This window comes from Phalacrocorax aristotelis, chromosome 16 (genome assembly GCF_949628215.1).
Source record: "Phalacrocorax aristotelis chromosome 16, bGulAri2.1, whole genome shotgun sequence".
Classification (NCBI taxonomy): Eukaryota; Metazoa; Chordata; class Aves; order Suliformes; family Phalacrocoracidae; genus Phalacrocorax; species Phalacrocorax aristotelis.
Genome location: NC_134291.1, coordinates 4,817,501 through 4,842,575, shown reverse-complemented (window position 1 = coordinate 4,842,575; position 25,075 = coordinate 4,817,501). Strand labels below are relative to the sequence as shown.

General features: G+C 41.9%; 1 protein-coding gene across 2 annotated transcripts; it reads left to right on the top strand.

The window, feature by feature from the left end:
- The first annotated feature begins 3,267 nt into the window (after positions 1-3,267).
- Positions 3,268-20,955, top strand: NARF (nuclear prelamin A recognition factor). Of its 2 annotated transcripts, XM_075111065.1 has the most exons (13): positions 3,374-3,407; positions 4,080-4,168; positions 4,731-4,811; positions 6,032-6,175; positions 7,136-7,275; positions 7,829-7,961; positions 9,277-9,411; positions 14,374-14,492; positions 15,379-15,508; positions 16,206-16,278; positions 18,895-19,032; positions 19,641-19,798; positions 20,372-20,955. In XM_075111065.1, exons 5-13 carry the CDS (start codon positions 7,234-7,236, stop codon positions 20,611-20,613), a joined length of 1,170 nt encoding a protein of 389 aa, XP_074967166.1. In that variant the 5' UTR covers positions 3,374-3,407; positions 4,080-4,168; positions 4,731-4,811; positions 6,032-6,175; positions 7,136-7,233; the 3' UTR covers positions 20,614-20,955. The 2 variants fall into 2 exon arrangements, with proteins under 2 accessions (XP_074967165.1, XP_074967166.1); XM_075111064.1 differs by lacking the exon at positions 7,136-7,275 and having other exon boundaries at positions 3,268-3,407.
- Positions 20,956-25,075: the final 4,120 nt, after the last annotated feature.

Below are 25,075 nucleotides of genomic sequence, written 5' to 3'. Positions count from 1 at the left end.
ACTATTTGCCAGAAGAAGCAATCAGAAATATGTAAATGACTGTAGACTTCTTGCTCGATAATATAAAATTAAATTTTTGTAAGGCATTGTATAGTAAATACACTTGTATCTTTTAAGTCATTGATCTGAAAAACAAGAACATGCAGATATGAAAGAACTGGCCTTTATTTTGCATTAGTTTCACACACCTATATTTCTGGTCCTTTTCCCTAATTTCAAACCATTTTCCTAAATATTCTATGCTAGCTTCTTATATCCCCCCCACCCCCCAGGGTCTGAAACTTATAAAATCAGCTGTGCAATGTGATCTTACTAACACGCCAGTGTTGGTGTGCTTGGTTGGAAACAGTCACTGAAACAGTTGTTTTGCAGCAGGAGTGTGCTGGGTGTAAGTCCCTGCTGTAAATGACATCATCCCATTGAACTCTGCACAGTGCCCCGCTGACCTCTGTGGGAACACTGTGTAGAAAGCCTGGGGAGTACTAATTTCATGGAATACATGTTTACCAGCTGTAACTCAGATTTATTACCTAATTCTGACAGCTGTGTGTGGCGTATGCTGTCACCGACTTGAGGAGGCATTTACAGCTTGCAGTGCCTTGCAGGACGGATGCCTAACCTCTAAAGCTTTCTGGAGTTGTTTGCAGCATACTGTTTTCATAGAGAAATACTTTGTTTTCTATGTCATTCTTGGTGTAAATGCTTGATGTGCAGGTCTAAATGTTAAATGTAGCAACGGAGGCCAAATACATCGAGAGAGGCCATAAAAGCATGTAATGCTCTTAAGTGCTGCCTGCTGCTGACACAGGAAAGCTTTTATATGTGAGGTTTTTTTGGAAGTAGCCTTTGCAGCGGTGCAAAGGTAGTAACCGTTACCTCCCCGGGGGCTGATTAAAACAGGATGGTGCTTTCTTTTCTCAGGTTGTCAGGCACCTGCTGATGGCAACTGATCCAATGTTCAGTGGGAAATGGCATAAATAGATAGGGAAAGCAGAAATTGCTGTTGGCAATAAAATAAATGGGCCGTCTAATTATCTAATGATTATACAAGTATAATCTTATACTGTGCATTGAACATTGATTCCTTGCGTGCTCTTTGGTTTGCACAAACTTTTGCTCTTTTGTTGTTTGAATTCTTAGATTGAAATTAATTCCATCCAGGTATTCCTATGCCAGAGGATGAGGTAGGTGTTCTCAAGATGTGTACCTAAGAGGTCCTCGGTGTTCCTGCAAATGTTTCGATTTTCATGTAGTTATCACAGAATCACAGACTGGCGGGGGTTGGCAGGGACCTCTGGAGCTCATCCCGTCCCACCCCGTGCTTGAGCAGGCACCCCCAGAGCAGGGGCACAGGGCCGCGTCCAGGCGGGGTGTGAATGTCTCCAGGGAAGGGACCCCACAGCCTCTCTGGGCAGCCTGTGCCCCTGCTCTGGCACCCGCTCAGTTGTCTGTTTTTCATTTTGAAAATAAAGAAATATGGGGGAAATATGAAATATTTTAAATATGATCTGTGCAGAGTCACAGAAATATCCAAAGCTGTCATGTCTTTTGAAGAATCGCTATATTGAGTTTGGATAATAAATGTAAGCACAATCATCAAAGTGTGAAACAGAAGGATTTTAGCTGTTCCTTCTCAAGTGCAAATCTCAACACGTTCCTGATTTGGAACTTTCATCTGTGCTATCACTGTATTTGTCAATGCAACTGTGGCTATTGTATCCTTGTGGAGTAAGTTGCAAGATTGGCACAGCTTTTTAGTATGAAAGTATTGATCCAAAGGAACAGGAAAGATGTCAGCCAGTGCTGTATTCCAGCAGCTCTGTAGGAAATGCAAATTCTTAAGTTGCACAGGGATTGCTCCAGAGTGTTTGTAGTGCTTTTAAAAAAACGTGTGTTACTGTTACTATGAAGTGTGAAAGCATTTTGAATGAAGATCACAGAAGCACAGAAAGTTATGACCAATGCTATTACAATTTTTACCTCAAGCTCGGATTAGTGGCATTTTTCCAGGGTATATGAAAAGCAGTATCAGTTTATTTTTCTTTAAATGGGCAATAAGAAAGTGTTTCTATTTGCTTTCATTATGGTAAAGCTAAGGAATTCCTGATTTCCTTGACCTCAATGATAACTCGCCTATAGCCTGTCAATTAAAAAAAAAAAAGCATTATTTTTACATTCTGCTCTGCTACTTAATTTGATTATGAAATCTTTATCAGCCAAATACAGGAACAATTGCTTCTCTGGATTGTGATGTCTTTTACAGACAGCTGCAGTGAAACACGCGTGTAGGGACTTCTGCCCTTGGGTGACAAACTTCTGCAGCCGTGACTGTCTCGAGTTCTGGTACAGCATTGCTGCTCATGCTAAACAAAAATGCGGTTTGTGGATTAAAGCATTAGGCCTGATCTGTAACAGGAGGGGATTTACCCCGTGTGCTTGATAAAGGAAAGTTGCAGTTTAGACAGGAAATTGCATGTTTGTTGGAAGGTCTAATTTCTAAAGGTCATTTTCTACTTGAAAAACTTCTCTGTGCAGCTGTAGGTGTTTGCTTATACGTGTCTGCTTCAATGGGTAGGGGGATTAGAAGAGGAGCAAGATGTGGATTGAATCTTTAAATGCTACAACCTGAAGTTTGGAAAGACCATCACTGACATAAATCATAAGCATCTTAATTAATGCTTTGGGGCCTATGAGGTTGTGGGAGGCTGATACATATGTCTAATAATGCTGTACCTAAGGATTTGTGATACCCGCCTGGAAGCAGGATCACCGATACTTGTATTTTGTTACAGAAATGGGAGGTCATAGGTAATGGCGTTAGTAACTTCCATAGTGTTATTGCATTTAAAAGGGACTGAGGGGAAAGAAAAATCGGGGGGGGGGGGATGTGTATGTGACATAACTGCAGAGTATGTCTTTAAAAATAAGCACGGCAGCTCAAGGGAGGCAGCGAACCCTCGCGCAAAGCTGCTCCGCGCTGCCCGCCGTCGCGTTACCGGCGCTCCCCGCAGCAGAGGCGACGCTGCGGGGCGGCCCCGCCGGGCGCGCAGCGCTGCCGGCGGCGGGCGGGCGAGGCCAGGGGCGTGCTCCGCTCTCCCCGCCGCTCCGGGGTGCGGGGACACGCACGCACGGACGCGCCGCGGGGTCCTTCCGTGCCCGCCCTGCGGCGGGGACGCGCGGCGGGGACGCGCTGGCGGCGGCGGCGGCGGCTACGTGACGAGGCTCAGGTCCACAATGAGCCCCGCCGCGCGGGGGGGCGGGGAGGCGGCGGGCCCAGCCGGGAACCTGCCGGCGACAAGGCGGTGGGTGAGGCGCCGCCTGCCCCGCCTGCCTCCGCGGCCAGCCTCGCCGGCTCGCCCGGCTGCCCGCCTCCGCCTGCCGGGGACGCGACTCACCGCGGCGGCGAGGTACGGTGCCCGCTCCTTCCCCCTCTCCCCCCTTTTTGGGTGTTTTTTTGATTGTTGCTTTTTTTTTTATTCCCCCCTGGAGCTGATGAAGAGCCCGCCCGCGCTCCCGTCGCCCCAGCTCGGTGCGGGGGCTGTGGAGCGGTGGGGTTGTGTATGGGGGGGTGCGATGGCAGAGCCGGCCGCGCTGCGGGTAGGGACCCCGAGCTTCTGCTGGCGGAACCAGGGCCGCGGTGCGGGGCAGCCCGCGCGCTCTGCGGGGGGACCCTCCCCCGCGGTGGGCCCGCTCCCGGCGTCGAGCGGTTCTCGCCCCGCGGCGCCTCCGAGACCCGCTGGCAATGCGGGGAGCGCTGGGTACACCGCGTAACGGGCTGGGGCAGCAGGGAGAGGGGCCGGCGGGCAAGGGCCCCCCGCCTCCCTCCCTCCCGCGATTAATTACACCCTGCTAAATTGCGGAGCACGTGAGGGGCGCGGCGGGGCCGCCCCCGCCCCGGGGGCCGTATTGGCGGCGGGCGGACGGGGCGGCGCGGCGGCATGGCTGCGGGGACGATAAGAGGGGCGAGGAGGCGGGCACGGCAACAAAGGGCGACGGGAGGGGAGGAAAGAGGGCTGGCAGTGGGCGCCGCTGGTGCGCGGGGGTTCACCTGTCCGCCCCGCTCTGCTCCTGTCCCGCAGCCCCGGCGGCGAGGACCGCTCGGCAGCCGCGCCAGGGCCGGGGTGCGCCGGCGGGATCGCAAATGAAGTGCGAGAACTGCACCAAAAAGGTGAGTGCGGGGGCGGCCGGGCCCGGCCCGCGCCCCTCGGCCGGGGGAGGTCGCCTGAGGGGGCGGGCAGCTGGGGGTTGGGGGGGTGGCCGCGACCTCCCGGTCTGCCCGGTGAGGCGGAGCGGCGTTCGGCTGCCGGCTCCAAGGTCACCGGTCCCTCCGGCACCTGAGGCGCAGCCCCGCGGCCGCTCCCTCCCCTGCGGGCGGCGGGGGGAGCGGGGGGGGAGGTGGCCGCCCGCCCTGCGGGCAGCCCTCACGCACCGCCGCGGTCCGGCGCCGGCACGCCGCTCCTACCGCGCTCGGCTTATCGTCCCCTTGGGATGGAGAAATAAAAACCCGCTCAGAACTGCAAAACTGATGAAAAAAGTGAATTTCTGAGGAATTTTTTTCACCGTAGAAAATGCACTTGGAAAACAGGGCATTACGTATGAAGATGTAGGTTTAACACTGCCAAAAACCTGTAAAAGAACTAGATTAGTTCCTAATCACAGTTTAGTGAAGATGTTTGTGTTGAATGGTGAACATATATTGCATAATACATGTATTTTATGTTTTGTTCCAGGAATGCAGTAAAAAACAGAAAAATGATGATACGCAAAGTACATCTGTTGATGCGTTGAGTTCAAACGATGGTTTTGAAGAGGTAATGTTCTTTCTAAAAACTGTAATCTACTCTTATTTGTGGGTTTTTTTGTGCTGTACCCCAAAGGAGGTTATAAGTAGAGAACCTCCAAATAGAACGCTATTCAATAGCAGTTGTGAGCAATTACAGCCACTTCTATGCATAGTATCACAGCATTGTTTAGGTTGGAAAAGACCTTTAAGATCATAAAGTCCAACTGTTAGCCCAGCACTGCCAAGTCCACCACTGAACCATGTCGCCAAGCATCACGTCTACACACCTTTTAAACACCTCCAGGGATGGTGACCCTGCCACTTCCTGGGCAGCCTGGGCCAGTGCTTCACAACCCTTTCGGTGAAGAAATTGCTCTTAATATTCAATCTAATCAAGAATCTTTAGAAAAGATTAAATAACACACCCCACACATATGCTATGCAAACACAAACCCGAAATTGAAATTCTAAAAAAAATTTTTTGAGTGCCACAAATCTTACATCAGGTCTTCAAAGCAGAGACAGCTTGTAAGGAGAAAAGAGGGGTTTTGACAGCATAAACATAAAAAATGTTGTCTTGCTTTTTATGTCAGAGAAACTTACAGATGATATGCTGTTCTTCAAGAGAGAACTCTTTCCCTGGGAATGGCTTCTTCATGGAGGGATTTTTGTTTGGGTTTTTTGTTTGGCTCTTTTTCCTTTTTTGCAAGTAACCTGGTTATGTTGCACCTCTGCCCAAGTATTCCCTTTTCCCACAGGTGAGCTGCCAAGAGTATGTAGCCAGAAGCCTGAAACTCCTGACCTTTTGTATATGTTCACTGTAGTTGTAGGACTGCGTTCTGTTTGGTTTACCTCGTGGTAAAAGGCTGGTCATCTGGCTGTTACATAGCTTTAATGGTTCAAGTAAAATTTCTCTCAGCTGCTTGGAAAGTTGATGGGGACTGTCAGGTTTGAAATGCAATGCAAATCAAGTTACTAGAACATGGACTACGGGGCTAAATTTAGATCTATGTTTATGCTTAAAGATTTTGCGGTTTCACAGTAATAATAGCAGAGCCATGAAGAAGGATGGAACAAATTATTTTGATTACTTTAAATAATCTTGGATGCTGTGCAAGTGTCATGGATTGTCTTGTTTTAAACAAGACAGTGAGACCATGTTTGCTCTTCAGCTGTGTCGTTTCAGAGGTCTTCAGTTGGTCTATCATTTTTAAATACTTCTTTATTCTTTTTTCACACCCCCCCCAGAAAAATGAGTTTCATACGTTGGCTAATGCTAAAATACTCCTTAGTGACTGCCTAGCTTGTGACAACTGTATGACGTCAGAAGAAGGAGCCAGAGTTTTCCAACAGAATCAGAAGGAGCTCTTTCGCATTCTTAACCTTAATAAGGTAAAGTGACACAAACAAAATAACATGCTGTTTTCTGTTGAGGAGGAGGAAATTACAGAATGACTAAGCAGCTTGGTTTGCCACAGCAGATACTGTGAAGATTTGTCAGGATATACTTTATCCAGAGAGGAAGTGAAAACTTCAGGCAAGATGGACACTAAAGTGCTTAAAATAATTTCACACTAGAGGTGCAGGATCACAGCACTTAACCTAAGCGCTAGAGGAAAGTTATTGCACCTGCAGAAATAAAATTTTTGGAAAATGTTACCGTAACAATAAATTAGTCTGTGGTTCAGTGTTTATAAATACTCGTACCTTTTGTTAGTAGGACTGTTCTGGGTGTTTCTGGCGCCATCCACATAATATAAAGCTATGAAGGCAAGCTATTGAAAGTAGAATTGTTCTCAATATGTATTTGAGCTGACTATATTTGGAGCAGATTTTTTTTTTTGTCCAAATTCTTAGCAAAACTTGTAAAAGCATTCTTTTACTGTCTTATTTTCTGCTGAGGTCTGGATTTCCTGGAAGCTAGTTGCTATGCATGGTGGTCAGATCTTTAGATCTTAATACTGAGTTAACTCTCTTAGTTCTGCTCCAGACTTCTGTGTCCTTACTTGGTATGTAAAAGCTACCAGAACTGATGCTTTTTCTTAATCTCTACATAAATGTCATAAGTAAGAAGATTCAGTTTTCTTAGAACTAGTTTAACTGTCCATACAGAGTGATGTTATCGTACATGAGAAAAAGAGAAGAAGCAACAAAAATCTTTTTGGGTCACATTAAGAGAGCCTGAAGTCTACAACAGGGAGGCAGGCGGGTACCTTGACCAGAGCTTCAGGGGTCCAGAAGAGGACAGTGAGCAAGGGAGATGCTTTGCAGGCAGTCACAAGCTCTACTTGAGGGGTCATTATACAGCATTTGGTGTGTCAAAGTACAAACTAAGGTCTCTAACCTTTTTAGGGTGAGACTTGTCTGTGGCATAGTCCTGGTTTGTCTTCCAAGGGTTCCACTGGTATGGAAAAGGTCCCAAGTAAGACACAAGATTCGTCTTCAAATAAATGTCACAGTCATCGGAGCTTTACAATTACACACCACCACAGGTATTTTCAAAGGGTTCCTCAGTGCCTTCTAACACTGGTTTGTTGAGGGTCCTGTCCTGCCAGTTTCCCTCAACAACTTCAGTGATAGAGACACGGGAGCCTTAACCAAGGCTCAGCTCTCTAATTTCCTGGGTTGGATTTGTAACTTCAAATGCCCATGCTCCTGTAAGCATTATTTATGAATGTTCAAACATACAGCTTTTCTCATATTAGCTAGAACATTTCATATTACTAGGACATCATAGGCGCTGACTGTCTCTTAACCTTCCGTACACCTTTAGGAGACCAACCACAGAATTGTTCTAGGAGGGATGGATTTCCTTGAGTTTTTATAAAAGAAACGCCTACAGATGAGCAGAGATGAGCACTGACAGGATCAGAGGAACATCCTGTCCTGCCCTCAGGAAACTTGATAGTTGTTTCATAGGGGTTTTAATGATATGGTGTGCTGAAGCACTGAAGGATAACTCCAGGAGTGGAAAAGGGAGGGAAAGTAGGGAGCTTTACCCTGTTGTAATTACATACCTTGTCTCCTTTTTGTTTTATTTACCAGAAATGTGATACCTCAAAACACAAAGTGTTGGCAGTGTCTATATGCCCTCAGTCATTGCCTTATTTTGCTGCTAAATTCAATCTGTCTGTGAATGATGCAGCCAAGAGACTCTGTGGTTTCCTCAAAAGTCTCGGTAAGTTTGGGTTTGTTATGATGGTGCAGCAGAAAGTGGAGACTTTGTTAGGTTTTTGCTTCCTCAGCAGGATTGTTTGTTACGCAGTCATAAAGGGCCATAGCTCAGTCTAGTTTAGAATTTGAAATATGCACTCTCTGATATTAATGACAGTGCACCAGTATGACACATACCAGTTTCAGAAGTGGATTGGAGGCATTACCCTGTTGGTAGTAAAGCCGCAGAATAGAAGGACGTTATAGAGCTGTCTTCAAAACCTTCACTACCAAGAAATTGGGGAGGGTTTGGTCATGAGCATCAGTAAGATTTCCCCTTACTTTGTAACTTGAGGGAGCAGGGAAGTCTTATCCTAAATGCCTTCCAGTCATGCTGACACATTATATCTCTGGAAGATTCTCAGTTTGGTTTTCTTCTGTAATTTGAAATTACATGCCAGAACTGTTGTATCTGCCTATTTTGTGTTAAAGCTGTATTTCATTTACTCTTTATATTATATATATATGAATTTTTATTAAAAAAATAAAAACCACTTTGCCTATAGGTTTGAGGGCTTTTTATGTACTTGTGGGAGGAAGGAAAAGGACAGTGATGAGAACCTGTAAACTGTTTCCTCCCATATATATATATATAAAAACCATATAGATATAAAATATTAAATTTTTTGTAATTTTTAGACATCTCTGTACGCAGTGTATTTTCTTCATCTAAAAGGAATGCTAAGTTCTGGTGGGCCCCAGTTTTCTTAGAATGTGTTAATTATCTATGCCTCACTGGCTATGGAGACACGCTCAGTATTACGTAGGCACATAGGGAGTATGGTGCTAAATAGGCAGACAGAAGGTCTCTGCTGTGTTGGTGATATGCTGGTGTACCTTTGCAGACAACTTCAGCAACGGAAGATACGCCTCTTAGCTGGATGTATTTTTTGTGGATAATGATACGTGACTTCAGCATGTCTTGAAAATAATGCTTCTTTTCAAAAGTCACTGCATACAGCCCAGGAGTCGCGAGACCCCATTCAGTTAAACAACAAGCAAATACGTGCTGAATGGCAAGCTGCTTATAAGGAAGCAGACAACTATTTGAAGTTGTTAGTCAGCATTAGCAAGTTGGTGGCCCTTTTAGTTTCATGACATAGAAGATAGCTTTCCAATGTATGGCTTTTATTTTTTACTCTACCATTTGAAAATTTGGAGAGGGGAAAGAATATTTCCATTGACCCTCCAAGATTTTCTGTAGACCTGGAACTTAGAAAGAAGCCTGTGAGATGGAAACATTTTAGTAATTCACTTTTCCTTACTGCTTTCTTTCCTAGGGGTGCATTATGTATTTGACACCACTATAGCTGCTGATTTCAGTATCCTGGAGAGCCAGAGGGAATTTGTGCAGCGGTATCAACGGAGGAACCAGGAGGAGCATGCCTTACCAATGTTTGCCTCTGCTTGCCCTGGTGAGACCTGATTTCTCCAACCTTCCTGCACTTCAGCCTAGTCTCACTGGAGTTACCAAGGAACTAAGGAAAGGGTGGTTTCATCTGGGAGCCTGACCTAACTTAGAGCTTTTTGGCTTTGCTTTTGAGAGATACCAAATATTGCACACGGTACTTGTTACCAGCAGCACTGACCATCCTTAGTGCATCGCTAGATGGGCCTGTTTTTCATGGGCTGTGGGGAGAGCAGAACTTGTTTCAACAAGCAGCATCAGCTTTCCCATGTGTAAGTGAGGTGCCAGAGCCATATATGTGAACCATGCAGGCAAAGAGCGGGTCTGATCGTCCTGGATAAGGCATGTGCTAATTCAGTGTAGGGCCTTGCACAGTTAGATGCGAAGGTTGCAATAAATTCTCCAGCTGCATCTTACAGTTGTCTTCTGTTGGAGCTCTGCAAAAGGTGAGGAGTGTAAACTCTATTGATGCTCCTCAATAACAAGACCCTTGCTGTAGTCCACAGCCTCTGATAATGCAAAGGATCTGAACTACTGACTTCCTGTGCTAGCGTTTATATGTGGTATTTATTAGTCAGTGGTGTTTCCCATTGCTTCTATAAAAAAAGCATATATTACATATGAATCTCTGGATAATGAAACCGAGGTACAGCAGCACTGAGGTTTTTAGTGTTCTGTGTAAGACCTTAGGAGAAATTAATGAGAATTGGAATTGCAGAGTTAGTGGCTGCTGCTTATGTGTCCAGACCACAGAGTTTAACGTGGTGTTTCCTTAGTGAAAAGAATCTGAGGAACTTTGCTAACTGACATAATTAAACCACAGCCTCCGTTATCTTAAGCAAAGTTTTGAACTTGCCACCTAAGCCTAGGAGAAAGTAGCAAGTGACATTACTCTCTATGACTGTGAGATGGTTATGTCTAACACAAAATAATGCCCACTTGAAATGTTACAGACTTGACTCAGTAAATATCTCACTTCTGAGAATCTTGCACCTGAGAACTTGTTCTGTTAATGAACAGAACCTGCACTTATCACAACTGTAAAGATGTAGAATCTGCAGGCGTCGTTTACTTTTTCCATTTGTTAGCATGCCATCTTTTCAGTTTAAGTATAATTCACGTTCCTAAAAAAGTAGTATCAAAAAGGAGGTAAGAGTAACTCATTCACCTGACCCCCTGCCTCAGTTCCACCCTAAAGTTCATGGTGTTGCTTTTCAAAAGGCTCATAAGAATACAAAAATATTTTTCTAGCTTTGAAATTATTTCAGTGGCGTGTGTTCTTTAAATAAATGTTAGTGACAAGAAAGGGAGTTAGAGTTGTGTTGTTTGACTCCCAGAATCTGCTCTTGTCATTGATTTAAAGTGTGAATACTGCTATTTGAATTGTACTTGTACTTTTGGTTGTTCTGTGTATTCTGTAGCAGAAATATCTGCGCTTTAGGAACTGCATGTATGTATTAAGAGGAAAAGTCTCTCTTCCCCTCCTTCCCCCCCCCCGCCCCGTTGCTGTTATCTCAGTGTTACCGCCTATCTTCAGGAGCAGAAATACTATATGTTGCTTTTATCATGTAAAACCTGTGAAGTTGAACCAGCCCCTATTACTTCGCTTTGTCATGTTGTACGTGCTTTATTTAAAATTTTAAACCTGAGGATTTCTTATAGAACTACTTCTGAGATAATTTGAACTTTCTTCCTCTAGAAGCAGCTCAAATTATGTGCTGTTCTCATTGGAAATATTTTAAAATAGTTGATGGAGCACTTCTCTTGTGCTTGTCTGTTCTGCAAAAGATTGTTTCTGTTTTCAGTGCTAGTTATGGTGTTAGCTGTTGGCTGTGGTGTAGATGTTAGCAGAAGCATGGGTGCTTTCTGTTTCTGGAAAACTGAACTGAAATATCACTGTAAACCCATTCTGCAAGCATATGATTCCCACTGACAGCAATTACAGAAAAAAAAATAATGATTAGTCATCTTGAAAGTAAGGCTGTTCACTGTGTTTCCTGACTTTAATTGTCTGGGTGCATTTTCCGTTCCTCATTCTCCTTCCTTTCTTTGCCCCCGGATTACATAAATTTGTCCCAGAAATGTTGTTTACTGGGTGTGTTTATCACAAAATGGTTTTTTATATAGCTCAGTAGATATGAGGTCAATGTGAACTCAAGTATAACTGCTTTTACTCTTAGTTATCTTCAGATGGAACTTTCCACATAAATATCACCTTCTGCAGGAGTGGTCTGTGGTGTAAAATCTACCATGAGCAAAAGAGCACAGCCCCTGTAGCCCCAGAACCTGATAAAAGGGTATTTTATTGTCTCTGTCTTAATTGTTTTTGCCTCCCCCTGCTGCTCTCTTAAAAAAAAAAAAAAAAGCTAATTTTTGGGGGTTTTGTTTCCTGTTGAAAGTGCAACAGTGTAACTACTGATTGTACATGTAATATCTCAGAAGTAGTTGGTTCTCCTCCTTAATTTACCCAACTGGTAAGCAACACGAAGCATTTGCTTTGGGAACCAGACAGCATTTTTAATGCATTGCCAACCTCTGAACTTCTGGAATAGGTCCACAGGGCAGGCTTATGGCATAAGTTGGGAGGGCATAACTATTGAGGATTCAAATGCTTTTGTCCTAGTCAGCTAAACTAATTTTGTTTTACAGGAATGGGGTTTTACAGTAGTGAAAGTTATCCTAGTTTTTCTGCACTTTATATTGATGCATAGGTATTTATAGCATGCATCTTTGTCACCTACTCGTGATAAACCACTAAAAGTAATGTTCTGAAGTGCATCTGCAAGAATTTTTAGTGATCTGTGGGGTTTTCTTGCTGTTCTTTGATGCTAAGGCAAGCCAACAAATGGCTGATAATCTGAATGAATTTATGAAGGGCATAGGCCTGTACAGGGTACTGGGTATCTTAGGCTTCCTGTAACTGTGACTCTGGAATTTAGCCCTGTTGACGAGTAGGCAGAAACAGCTAGTGCATATGTGGAGTGCAGATAAATGCCTCGTGTTGCTCATTTGCCAAGGCTGCTTGTATAATTAAACAGTGATGAATGGTCATTGCAGAGCTGGAACTACTAAGACACTTGTTCCGTCTACTGCAAGGAAAGAAACAATTTAAGAAATTGCTTTGGACAATACCTGCCAGAAGCCTCTTGGGATTTTAATGAAATTTCATTATGGTTCATGACTACAATATCTAAAACATTCCAATTCTAAAAGTTAGCCTCATAGCAGGAGCGCCTTGGTGATTAACGGTCATCTAGTTGCAGTATAAGGGAAGGACCTTCCAGAAATGTTGCTGAAGTACAAGGCAGAATGTTGTTAAAAACGGCCCTTATTTTGTTGGAAGTCACGTTTTTTCTATTTTGACAGCACCTGAGACTAGAGCCAGTTAAGAAATAGGGTATACGTATTACACAGAATATGCTAATATGTCCTTTGTACCAAGCACCAAGTCCTTTGTTGCAGGTAATATCTTCAAAGTCCCAGTTGAAGTTGGACATTAAGCAAACTTCCTATTCAGAGCGCAGCAATTCAGCACAGTCCTGACATGTAAATCTATAGTCCCTAGCTTCTTGTACAACAGAAATGAATGCTTGTTGAAGATGATGTATGTCTTTGTGATTTTTTCCATGGAGACCAGTATCTGGCAGTCTTGAAGCCTGTACTTCAACAAGAATTGGGAATATTTAAACAGCTGGAGGATCCTCATGTTTCCCTGATACTTACACTTTCTTATTTTTATCAGTAAAATTTTATTACACTTGGAAAACCACTTCTCTGCCATAGAGAGACAAACCATCTGAACACCACTTGGATTCCAGTTTTGTGCTATTGTTGGCCTTTGCTGCAGTGTTCAGACTTAAACATTTCCAGGTGTTTATACCTATGTGTGAATTTCACAGCTTAATAATTAACCTACAGCTTTTACCTTTCCTGGGAAGCATGCACTTCACAGCAGTTTTTCTCTTCTACGTAAACATTAATCTGTTTGATAAGACTTAACTGTGATATTTTTCACTATTTCTTAGCACCAAAAGCAACACACTTCCATAGAAGGTTGGACCTAACACTTCTGCACAGTTTAGGTATCTGGTTCTCAGTTCATGTAGGTAAAGCAAAAAGTTCTGAATCCTTGCTGTGAAAGATTCTTGGCTGTTGTTTTCAGTAAGTTACAGCACCTAAGAAAGAATTGCACAACCTAAATATCTCAATCTGTTCCTTTGTCAGTTCCTGTTAGAAGGTGGGGAATAATAGAACGGCTCTGGGTATTGGGGGTGGTGTGAATATACATAGCCTGCCCTAGCTGAAATGCTGAGGGAGTCTGGTGAAAGGGAGGGAGACACTTGAGTAACTAAGACAGAATGTTGAACACAGGGATTTCAGTTGATTGCTGTGTGTGGTTGAGTGTGTGGGTGTTTCTGAAGAAGGTGTGGCTACTCTAACAATAGTAAAAGAAGCCATTTTTTCCAGGCTTAATCCATGTGCCATCTTGTGATAATGCTTTCATGTGACATGTGACTCTTCTGTTCTAGAGGAGGCAAGCTGGGTGCATGGATATTAAATCTCAGGAAACAGAAGGTTACAGTTAAGCAGCTGAACAGAGTACCTTTGTTGTAGTATCTGGTGATCCAAGGGTTGAGGTCTAGAAAGTCAGCTTACTCTTAGCTGTGGTCCTATTCTTTCTGCTTTGTTAAATCTATGCATTAGAAAGGGTGTAATAGGTCATGAAGTTCACAGTGGCTTCTAGGTCTAGAAGTAATGACACAGTGAATTATCAATAGGCAACTGTAAGGAATTATTAACAGAGCCTTGAGGTTTCCTACAGTTCCCACAGTGGGGCTTCCAGCCTACACAGAAACGTCCTACCTACTGTGAAGGCGTCTTCATTTTTAAGAGCTGTTCTGTAACTGCTGCCACTTTGCCATGCTTATGTGCCACTTCACCATCTAACTGTGATTTTCTGTTGTCGTAGGTTGGATCCGTTACGCTGAAAGGGTACTTACTAATCTTGTGACCCCTCACATTTGCACTGCAAAGTCTCCACAGCAGATCATGGGCTCCCTGGTGAAGGGCTACTTTGCTAGGCAGCAGGTAATTAATTCTGATTTATTGTTACCGTTATACTCTTCTAAAAAGATGGGCTAGTGGGTTTTAATACTGAAATATAGATCTTAGTGTATTATAAAGTGGTAAAGAATCTTCCTGAATTGTTTGTCCTTTACTTGAAGAATAAATGGTGTTCTGCTGCTATACAAGTGCCCTTGATAAGAAGAATGTACAAAGAACCTCATTTCATGAGGTGCAGTGTGAGCTGGCAGAAATCCTTGAGCTCCCAATGCAACATGGATTTAGATATTTATGGATAAAATTAAATCCAGGGTAGCTAAAGAGATGCTTGGTAAATGCTTCCTGTGTAGTTCTATAGCACGGCCAATACAGGAGCCGAGGAGAATAGTGTGGAAATTGCCCTGGGATCGATAAAAGCATTGTATCCTAGAAACTGACCTTTTTATCTTCTCCATTTTGTATGTTGAAAAAGTTGCTGTTCTTGTAATGTATCATACTTAAATTTAACTGCATCCATATTATATAGGAAAGTATTGGTGTCTCCACGTAGATAGAGGAATACTGATGGACTTGTTGTGGATGAAGGTGAATGAGTGACAGCTAGGAAAATGAATTCTAAAGTCCTGACTTGCATTCACTTTTTAAGGCAACCAAAAGCTACAGAAAATGTGGTCTGAGGAATAAGTAAACATTTCAGCCAGAAGGCTGACCTTGGGTGTTAGTTGCTAACGCTTGGTGACTTCGGGCAAATCACTTCATCTATGTGCAGCAGTCTTTAAATTTAATTGCTATGGACTGATTATTAGTATTATCTGTAGGGAGTTTATGGTGCTGTTTTTGTCCTTGTCATCCTTCAAGCTGTCTCTTGCTCTTCATGGAGTTCACATGTGCTCTCTTCTCTGCTCCACAGAACTTGTCTCCTGATAAAATTTTCCATGTAATTGTGGCGCCTTGTTATGACAAAAAACTGGAAGCCTTGCGGGAAGACTTCTACACTGCCTTGTATAATTCACAAGAAGTTGATTGTGTTCTGACATCAGGTTAAATCTTCTTTAAACTTACTATTTATAAAGATACAAGTGAATCACCATTGGTAGAATAGCCCTTACGCCAGACTTTGGTTTTTTCAAGTGTGCTTTAGTTGTAAGGTTGGCTTTTTTCTGCTTTAAAAAGAAATACATGTTTTTGAGCTACTGGTAGCATAGGTATTGTATAGGGAAGGCAAAGCAAAAAATACTTTCCTTCTAAGTTGGTGTTCATCTAAAAACAGGATTCAGGGATTTGGTTTTGCCAGTCTCTTGAGAAGGGTAAGTGTTATGCAAATCCATACTTAAAATCATTGTCTTGCTTGTGTGTGGTCATTATTTAATCTCCACTGGGATTATTCATAATGCTCCAGATGCATGGCACCAGTGGCTTTTTGCTGTGGATTTTGACTTCAGGCTTAATGTCCAAACTACGTGTCCTCCTTTTCCCCTGCAGTGTAGAAATGTCTTCCAAACTTCACCTAACAGGCTACGGATAGAATTATGCAAAGTTTGGAGCAAGCTGAAGGCCCTTTTCTTCAGGGCTGGAAGTGTCAGGCTTCTCAGTTACTGGAGGGAACTGACTCTAGTAGGAATTGGAGAGTGTCACTGTAAACGCATATAGGTGTCAGGATATTGATCTCTTAAACAGAGGCACAGCATGTGCATTTTGCTTTGTGTTGGAAGTAAAATGTCATATGTCTTCCTACAGGTGAAATTGTCCAAATAATGGAACAGAAAAATGTGTCTATGAAAGATGTGACTGAAGTAGCTGTAGATAGTTTGTAAGTAGTTTTGTTGTGGATTGCTTCCTTATTTTGATGACAAATGACAACGCCTTAGAGCATATTCAACATAAATGTAAAACTTCTCAAAAAAATGTTTTTTCTTTTTAAAGAAAAGCTTGCATGAAAGCCTGAGTATACAACAGCCTCATCCTTTATAGAGTGGCCAGAAATCCCCACTGTATTCTCTTTAATGTTCATTGCTATGTATAAAAGTAATATGAAACAGATAATAGAAAGCAGATACAGTTTTATATTTAGACAGTATATCATTTGAGGTAATGACACCTATCTAGCGACTCCTTTGAAATTTATGATTTTTTGAAGACCTGTGTAGCTCCTTATTTATATTTTAATGCCATAATATTAGATTTGACTATATCAAGTTCACGACTTGCTAGTAAGTGTGTCTGTCTCAGGGTGTTGACCCCGTTCAGAGCTCTCCTATGCTCGAGCTTGTGTAAAGCTGAACAGTCTCATCTGCTCCCCTCCAACTGTCTGGCCTCACACAAAGATGCTGGGATGCAGTCATGGGGTTGACCATCTGTTCTGTGCTTCCCTCTCATTCAGAGCAGAGTCTTGACAGTAAATTCCCACTCCCCTTAATATTTTCACGTAGAATTGATAGAATTATCCTTTCAGGAAATGGTAATTAATTTTTTAAATATTGAAGACAGCAGTTAATTTTTCAAGATTAGATAAAATTGAAACATGCTTTATATGAAAATCACAAAGCATTGAAGAGATTTTGTTTACTTACTGTACGACTGGCTCAGACAGCAGCACGCATGTTGTTTTAATTCTCGGGCTTAGTTACAAAGGCTGGTCTCACTGCTCACTGATCTTTGTTCAAGTATGACAGATGTTACTTGGTATCTTTCCAAAGTGGTGGTAGTGGAGCAATAAACATGTTCTCTTGCACAAAATAGAAAGCTCTGGAAATTTTAAAAACATCCTTTTCACTTTCAGTTAGTATCCTGCTCGGACCTTGTCTAGACTGGAGAAATTTAAGTGGCACAGTGGTACCGTTTTCAGAGCTGTGTTTGTAGTGCAGCTTCTGTGATTAGTTCTACCAGAGGTGGCTACACAGAATGAGAATGACATAAAGTTCTTAGAGACATAATCACATAGAGGTGGCAATTTATTTCTAAATGAACCTGTCCAATGAAAGAACAAGCTCTTTTTCAGAATATAGCTGTTTCATTGGATCAATTTATATTGGAAAATAATGTTAATTTTTAAAAGGACTAATCTGATAATACTGGTTCAAGCTGTGAGACCTGATAACATAAGTTTTTGATCTTCTGGGGTCTTAAATGTAGATTTTGCAGAGGAATTTATATAACTTGAACTCCTCCTCTTAAAACAAGTTCCAGCACAGCAGCAATGTGGGGTAAAGTACTTGGTATTAAAGAAGTAGTGTGATCAAAGTAACTGGTGTTTCAGTTCTCAACTCAGTTTTGTAGCTAGAGAGTGCTAACAAGTAGCAATTGCCTAAAATTGGGAGACATCATGAAACAAATCACCCAAGGCTATTAAAAAAAAAAAACGTTGCAGTAGTTCTTAGATGCAATGACTTGACATAGAGGGGACAAACATACTAAACTTGTAAACTTCAGCTCTCTTGTGATTAAAATATTTCCTCTGTCACTACTAAAACATCAGTAATTTTTGTTAGTAAGGTGTTCGCCGTCGTAATTTTCACTTTGGTTTCGTGGCTGTGTGCTGTGCTCAGACCAGCAAGAGCTCGCGGTACAGGCCAGGAAGGGTCACGTCTGGGTGTTCTGGGAAGATACTTAGACTCTTAACTAGAGAGGCTTTCACATGTAAGAGCAAAGGACATAATCTGTCTGTTTGCTGATCTGAAGACGAATACCTCTTCCTGCAGCTAGCACCAAACACCCCTACTGATTTCTCCTTTGCCAGAAAGGAGCATGAGCCTGTAGAGCTGTGGTCTTTGGCAATCTCCAGCAGGTATCCCAGTACAGTTTATACTACAGCCGTTTGTGCTCACCAGCGCTGGTTTTAACTGGGGGAGAGGTGAACCTCCAGGCGAATGCTGTGCCCATTGGATACGATCTCACTAATTTTCTTGCCTGAACTCTAATGTAGCACTTATCTCAAAGGTTCGGTGTTCTAGCCTGGTTGTGACTGTACTGATTCAGCATTACTTCAGTGGCACAGTGTTATAGACTGTGACAAACAGCTCCTGGAGCAGAATTCTTAGTGAGCAAATGCTCGTAACTTCTGAAGTACTTTTATATTCTCACAAGCTAAAATTATTTTTTTTTATAAAAGTCTCCTGAGTGGTGAATGGCTGTTGACCAAGTCTAGGCTGTGCTAAATGTGCATTCTTATAAATTACTGTTGCTTGAAGTTTCTGAACATGGAAAGCCCTGCATCCTTTTATTTATTTTATTTTTCCCCACCATCTTACTGCTGTCCTGACTAGTTGGTTTTTTTTTTAAGCTGTAATAAATAAAAATGTTAATATGTTCTCACTCACTGCTATAAAACTCCCTTTGGTGGGGGAAGACAGAGAAGGGGAAAAAACATACTACCTTCTTGAAGTGAAGCAATTAAATTCTGAAGTTGGTCTTTCTGTTGTTTTCTAAGGTTTGATGAAATAAAGGAGGGAGATGTCGTAAGGCATGATGGGAAGAGATCCGATGGTTACCTGGAGCACATTTTTAAACATGCTGCAAAGGAGCTTTTTGGTGTGGATGTCAAGGAAATCACCTACAAAGCATTAAAGTAAGCTAGGGTTCTGTGTCCTTGTTACGTCAGTTGGGCTAGTTGGAATGGAATAGAATATTTGCAGTTGGAGGGGACCTAGAACAATCCTCTAGTCCAACTGCCTGACTGCTTCAGGGCTGGCCAAAAGTTAAAGCATGTTAAGGGCACTTTCCAAATGACTCTTAAGCACTAACAGGCTTTGGGCATCGGCCGCCTCTCAAGGGAGCCTATTTCAGTGTTTGACCACCCTCTCGGTAAAGGAGTGGTTCCTAATGTCCAGTCTAGGCCTCCCCTGCTTTAGTTGGTGCTACCATGAACCCTAATGCAGTTACCTCTCACCTGGCTTTTTTGCTGGTATGCAGTTACATGTTATAAATCTGTGAATTTGTGGCTGTAAGGTAGTTCCTACTAGCTTAAATTTTATTAATAACTCACCTGTCTTTAAAAACTCTGAAAATTCAGCCCCAACTTCTGCTTAACTCAGTTTATAAACTGGAAGAGTTCACCTTAATCTCATTGTTAACGCTTGTTCTGTTCTCTTTAGAGCATCTGAATACAAACCGACACGGTTGGATCATCCCTTTGGGAATGCAGGGGTTTAAAATGTTCTCTGTGTATCTTTACAGGAACAAGGACTTTCAAGAAGTTACCCTTGAAAAGGATGGTGAGACAGTGCTGCGTTTTGCAGCAGCTTATGGCTTTAGAAATATACAAAACATGGTTCTAAAGTTGAAAAAAGGAAAGTTTTTATACCATTTTGTAGAAGTCCTTGCCTGCCCAGGAGGTAAGAATAATTGTGGATCCACAGTCGTTTTGCACGCATACCTTGAATCTCAGAGGAAAGTTGTCTTACAGGCAGGCACTTAATTTCATTCCCTCTTAAGCATTTTAGATTATTAAGAAGAGAATTACTATTTAATGGATGGTCCAGAACACCAATTACATGTGCAGGGTTGGCTCAGAAATTGATTGGGTTTTCTAAAATTAACCACAATGTTACTTGCTCTCTTCTGACCTATAAATAAGTGACAGTGTGGCTCTTAGGATTATTTCAAACCTCAGAGGAAATACTCTGAAATTGTGGTTGTCAAGGGCAAGAAAAGACAAGGAACATAATTAAGATCATAAAACCATGGAGAAGGCAGAGAAAGATTGTTGATGTGGAAATATCATTAGCGTTAAGATGTTGTTGATGTTGGAGTCACTTAAAATATAAATTCTAATAGTGTGGTGGGGGAGCCGATGTAAAGGTAAAACTTATTTTCTTTAGAGAGGTATGAAAAAAGAATTCCAAGTTAACAAACTTTCTCTTTATACCAAACCTCCATCGCCCTTGTGGCTCTTTTTTTCCCCTAAGGGTGCCTAAATGGAAAAGGTCAGGCACAAACTGAAGATGGGAAACCAGATAAAGCACTGCTTAACCGGATGGAAGAAGTGTATGCTGCAATACCTGTTAGACTTCCAGAAACCAACGTGCACGTACAAAAGATGTACCAGGACTGGCTGGAAGGTGTGGACTCTAAGAAGGTCCAGGAAACTTTGCACACCAAATACAGTGCAGTAAATCAAACAGCAAGCAATTTGGATATCAAATGGTAATAAATCAAACTTGCAAAAGATTTGCTTAGGTTAGTTACAGATTCAGCACTGGAAACATTCTATGCAATCGCAGATGCTATGCACTAGCCGAGTGTATGAATGAGACGCTTCCTAATTGTGGATCACTATTTGTGAAGAACCATTGCTTTTTAAAAACAGAGAAGTCTCTGAAAGCCCTCGTTCCTGCCATTGTCATTTAACTCATACTGTGTGTAAGTTCCTGCGTATAATGGATTTCTTTATTCAGAAACATGGTCTTGCAAGGTACATAAGCACTTTCTGCCGGGGCAGGGAGTGTAATTCCTGATGAAGTTACTCCCTGAAGTGAAGGATTCCCTTCACTTTACAAAACAGGCTCCCCCAAGAAGGCGAGATTATTTTACTCCTAGGTATGTAACCCCTTTCAACATGGGAAAACAGTCATGAATTTCAATATTGTTGCAGTTCTTGTGAAGCAACTTGGGATTTACTTGCCTTGTTAACAAAAAAACCCTTTACAGGGACAGGTGTGTTTATGGAGAAATGAAATGAATTTATGTATGCCTTCTATCCATATTTTAACAAAAACTATTGAGTTCCAAACTAGCCACTGTTCCTTACTGATGTCCTATTTGGTAAGGAACAGGACACTTCACATAAGCTGAACTTGGGAAACTAATGGCTAAATGGTTATAATGCAATCCTTCATTAAAAATAGTTCCAGATAGGTTGGTTGGTACAAAAAGCAAACTCTCTTTCCTTCTAAGTTTTCTTAGAGACTTGCAGCTAGGAAGGGTGGTGCTCTTACTTTGCCTGGCTTCTTTATGACAGTGAAACATGCATATGTATGGGCACGTGAGCACGTGCGTACTACAGCGTTGCTGGATTTGCTGAGTCAGACTTCCAGCATGTGTATATTCTCGTGTTTTGGTACATAGAATACCAGGTTGTTCTTTCATTTATCTCCATGTTGACAGATTTCTGTGAAACTAACTTCATGGAGTGGCTCTGAAGCAAAACACTTAGCAATGCTTGAGAGTTCATCAAATTTACTATACATTGGCATCATGAATTTTGATGCATTTATTTATTTACGCTGTAGAGGTTTCATTTAACAGACATCTTAGAGTGGTATTTGCATGCAAGCTCTTCTGCCACTTCATGGGTTGTCAGAGGGTTATTCCATAATGTGATGGACAAAAAACCCTGAAACTACTGAGAAACTTCTACAGATTTCCCTTGTAGCATCAAATTTATTCACAATTAATGGCTGTTTGAAGCTAGCAAAGTTTCAGCTCTCCTTTTCCAGTCTGAAAGTGTGGATGGACTTTTTCAATCATTTCAGGCAGTTTGAGTGAATCTTCTTGTACATTTCTTAATATTACAACTGCTTGTATGAGTTAAATCTAGTACTGCAAAAACCTGTGTGTATTTGAAATCCGCATTTACCGTCAACACAGGGCATGGGCTAAAGGCATCAGTGAAGTCAGTGCAAGTTCCTGCATTGCCCAAACAACAGAGGCTCAAAAGGAGAGGGACAGTCTCAAGTGTGTTACCCTGATGACAAGAGATATAGTTCTCTTAATATGAAGCTGTTAACAGAGCTGCAGCTTTCAATTGGACCTCCAGCTAAATAGCAAAACATTTCACTTTGAGGGATGTTTTCTTTCCAGTGCAAACGAATTCGATTACTGTGCTACCTGAATGCACGCAATGAGATTATACCCAGAAATTAGCCTTTGTAAGTTGATCCTTGATGTAATAAAAACATTATACTTACGTGGTGCAATATCAGAACATCTACAGAAATCTACCTCTGTACAGGAAGGGAGTCCAGAAATTGTGGGAAGACATATGTATAGCCAAAACTTTAATAAATATCTGCTAAAGAAAGATGGTGGTGTTGCATGAAATTTCTGAACAGATTACTTGTTAGAAGCAACATCCAGCTCCTTTGGTCTGATTTTCTTTGTCATGATTTCCTCCAAAAACTTGAACAGAATTATCTTGTAATAAAGTGGTCTTGTTCTGTTTGTATAGGCATATATTTCTATGTATATATGGTTTATAGCTTGATGGCATGTTTAAATTATATTGCTTAACTTCTTTGTATAGTATGCTTATTTTTTTTATGTGCATATACTGGATGAAATGGTACGAAAAAGTTGTTGGCTTTTCTGAGTTAATCTTCACTCAACTACACAAGAGCTGCCTTGCTGTTCTGAAAGGATACCCTTGGACTGTTCGTACTCCTTGAAAAACACTCATCTTGCGTAGGAGGCACTGCTGTATGTGTTCTAATTTGCCATTATGCTTGCCTGTTGCGCTGAAGAGCCTCACGTGCCGTGCCGGTGGGAGACCCTAGGAAGGGGCCAGTAGGTGAAAGAAATCTGTCTACAATATACCATACAGTGCTCCCACTGCACTGGAAATCGGTGGCTCAGTGCATAAAATAAACTTTTTCAGTTGTATCCCCCATTTCTACCATCGACTCAAGTGTTTTAACCTAGTGAGATAGTAGCAGTGTAAAAATCTAGTAGATTGTTTGTCTGCCACAGTATTCTTAAAGATGAGGAAGGCATCTAACTGGGCAGCTTTTAGTGGTTCGGTGGAATGTATGTATTATAACTAGTGACTTACGGTGACTGATACTTGTCTTTTTTTTTTTGTCAGCTTTTGTTTTGTAAGCCTTTTTGAAGTAAAGCTGATTTTAAGTTTTTAAAGCCTTTTTCTTTAAAGTGCCAGTTTAAAAGAAAAAAAGGTTTTTTTTTCCCGTGAGAGTAATTAGTCTTTCCCCTCCACCTTCATTCACTGAAATTTTAACATACATCATCAATCCTTGTTGCAACTTTACATAATGAAATACTTGCCTAAGACTTAAATCTGGCTTTTAAATCTACAGTTGGGAAGTCTGTTATTGCTGACAATACGTGTTTCTAGCCATACTTTCTGAAACTGCAGCATTATTTAGTTCCCTGATTAGGATTTTGGCAACTAATAATTTTCATTGCTAATGCCTTTTCAGCAACGGGGAAAAGATCCTAGTGTGGTCACAGCCGTAGTGCTTTACTTCTCAGTTGAATGTTGTGCTGAGACAATCTAGTCTCTGGATGATCTTTAGAAAATACTAAATTGGAGGGACTGTGGGAGAGTAACTGGAACTGCTAAATTAATCTGGAAATTGTCTTGGGGTATTCCTGATTTGAGCATATCAAGTGCTTGATACCTTGGGTTATGGTACTTCATTCTGAGACCGCTCAAGGAGGGATACGTATGGCAAAGGACTTCTGCTCTGGCTTCTCCAGTAAGTTTGCTTCAGCCACAGCACCTTGTGTTTGTCCACTGGGGTTAATGAACATGGACGGACACAGGCTATACTACCACTTCGAATAACAGATATATCGGTATGCAGCGGTCTCAACCGGATTATATTTGGAAAATGTTCAGTTACCTACATGTTGGTGCTTTGTATTCAAATGGAGCATGACCATGAATCGTCCTAAATAAATCTTGATACTGAATTATGTACTGATTCTGTCTCGTTCCATATAAAACCTTAACTCTTTAAGTACACTTTTTTTAACATATGTGCTTGTCAGGTGAATTTAAGGGTGAACACTTAGTACATCCATAACAGTAATACCCTATCAGCTATGTATGAGTATTCTGGATTACAGATACACTTCAAACAGTGAGAAACAAAAGGAGAGAGTTGCTGGATAGCAGTAGGAAATGGTAATTTGCTTTCTAGAATTTTAAATACATAGAATTGTGCAAGGCAGACAAGCATCTTGTGGCTTTAAAGCTCTCACTTGGGAAGAGCGATGTTGCTGGATGAAGCCAGCCTATGGGGGTTAAGTAGTTACTGCAAAGTTTACTATATAGTGTTACTTAAAACACGGGCACAAAGAACAGTAAAGGTGCTTGTTTGTGTGTAGCCTGGTACCATTGGGGAAAGGATGAAAATTAACCCTGACATAGAAGAGGGAGGTGGTTTTTTTTCATCAATAGGTTGTGCAAAAACTTCTTTAACAAATTTAGCAAACATTGCCATAAATTCACATGAACAGTTAGGACCCTAACTTCCACAAAATAAAAACTAGATCTGAAGGTGGTCTGCATTTTTTTCAAGGGTCAGTAAGGAGTGGTTGCCTGGGGAGAGGAAAAGGAGGAGGAGCTGACTGGGGTTTGGCACAGAACAGAGATGTTCCTGTTGCTCTGTAAACAAATGACTGGTTAGGGCAGGTTTTGAGGTGGGGAGCCAAGGCATTAAGATGTCCTTAGCTACTCTTGAAGTGAAAAATAAGTAATGAGGATCTGTGTCAGTGGAGAGAGGCAATACCCATTTAAATTGCGTGGAGTTCAGTCTGTGAGATTAGACCCCCTCTGAAATCATTGCGTTTCTGTCCCTATCTTCCAAGTAAATAGTTGGGTGCACCTGAAAGATTATGTCCAACTTCTGCACATTTATCCACTGAAAAGC

Excerpts from the sequence above, each read along its gene's own strand:
- NARF (XM_075111064.1), top strand. The coding sequence starts at position 4,142 with ATGAAGTGCGAGAACTGCACCAAAAAG. Across the intron at positions 6,176-7,828 it reads GCATTCTTAACCTTAATAAG|AAATGTGATACCTCAAAACA; the intron begins GTAAAGTGACAC and ends TTTATTTACCAG. Across the intron at positions 19,033-19,640 it reads ATCACCTACAAAGCATTAAA|GAACAAGGACTTTCAAGAAG; the intron begins GTAAGCTAGGGT and ends GTATCTTTACAG.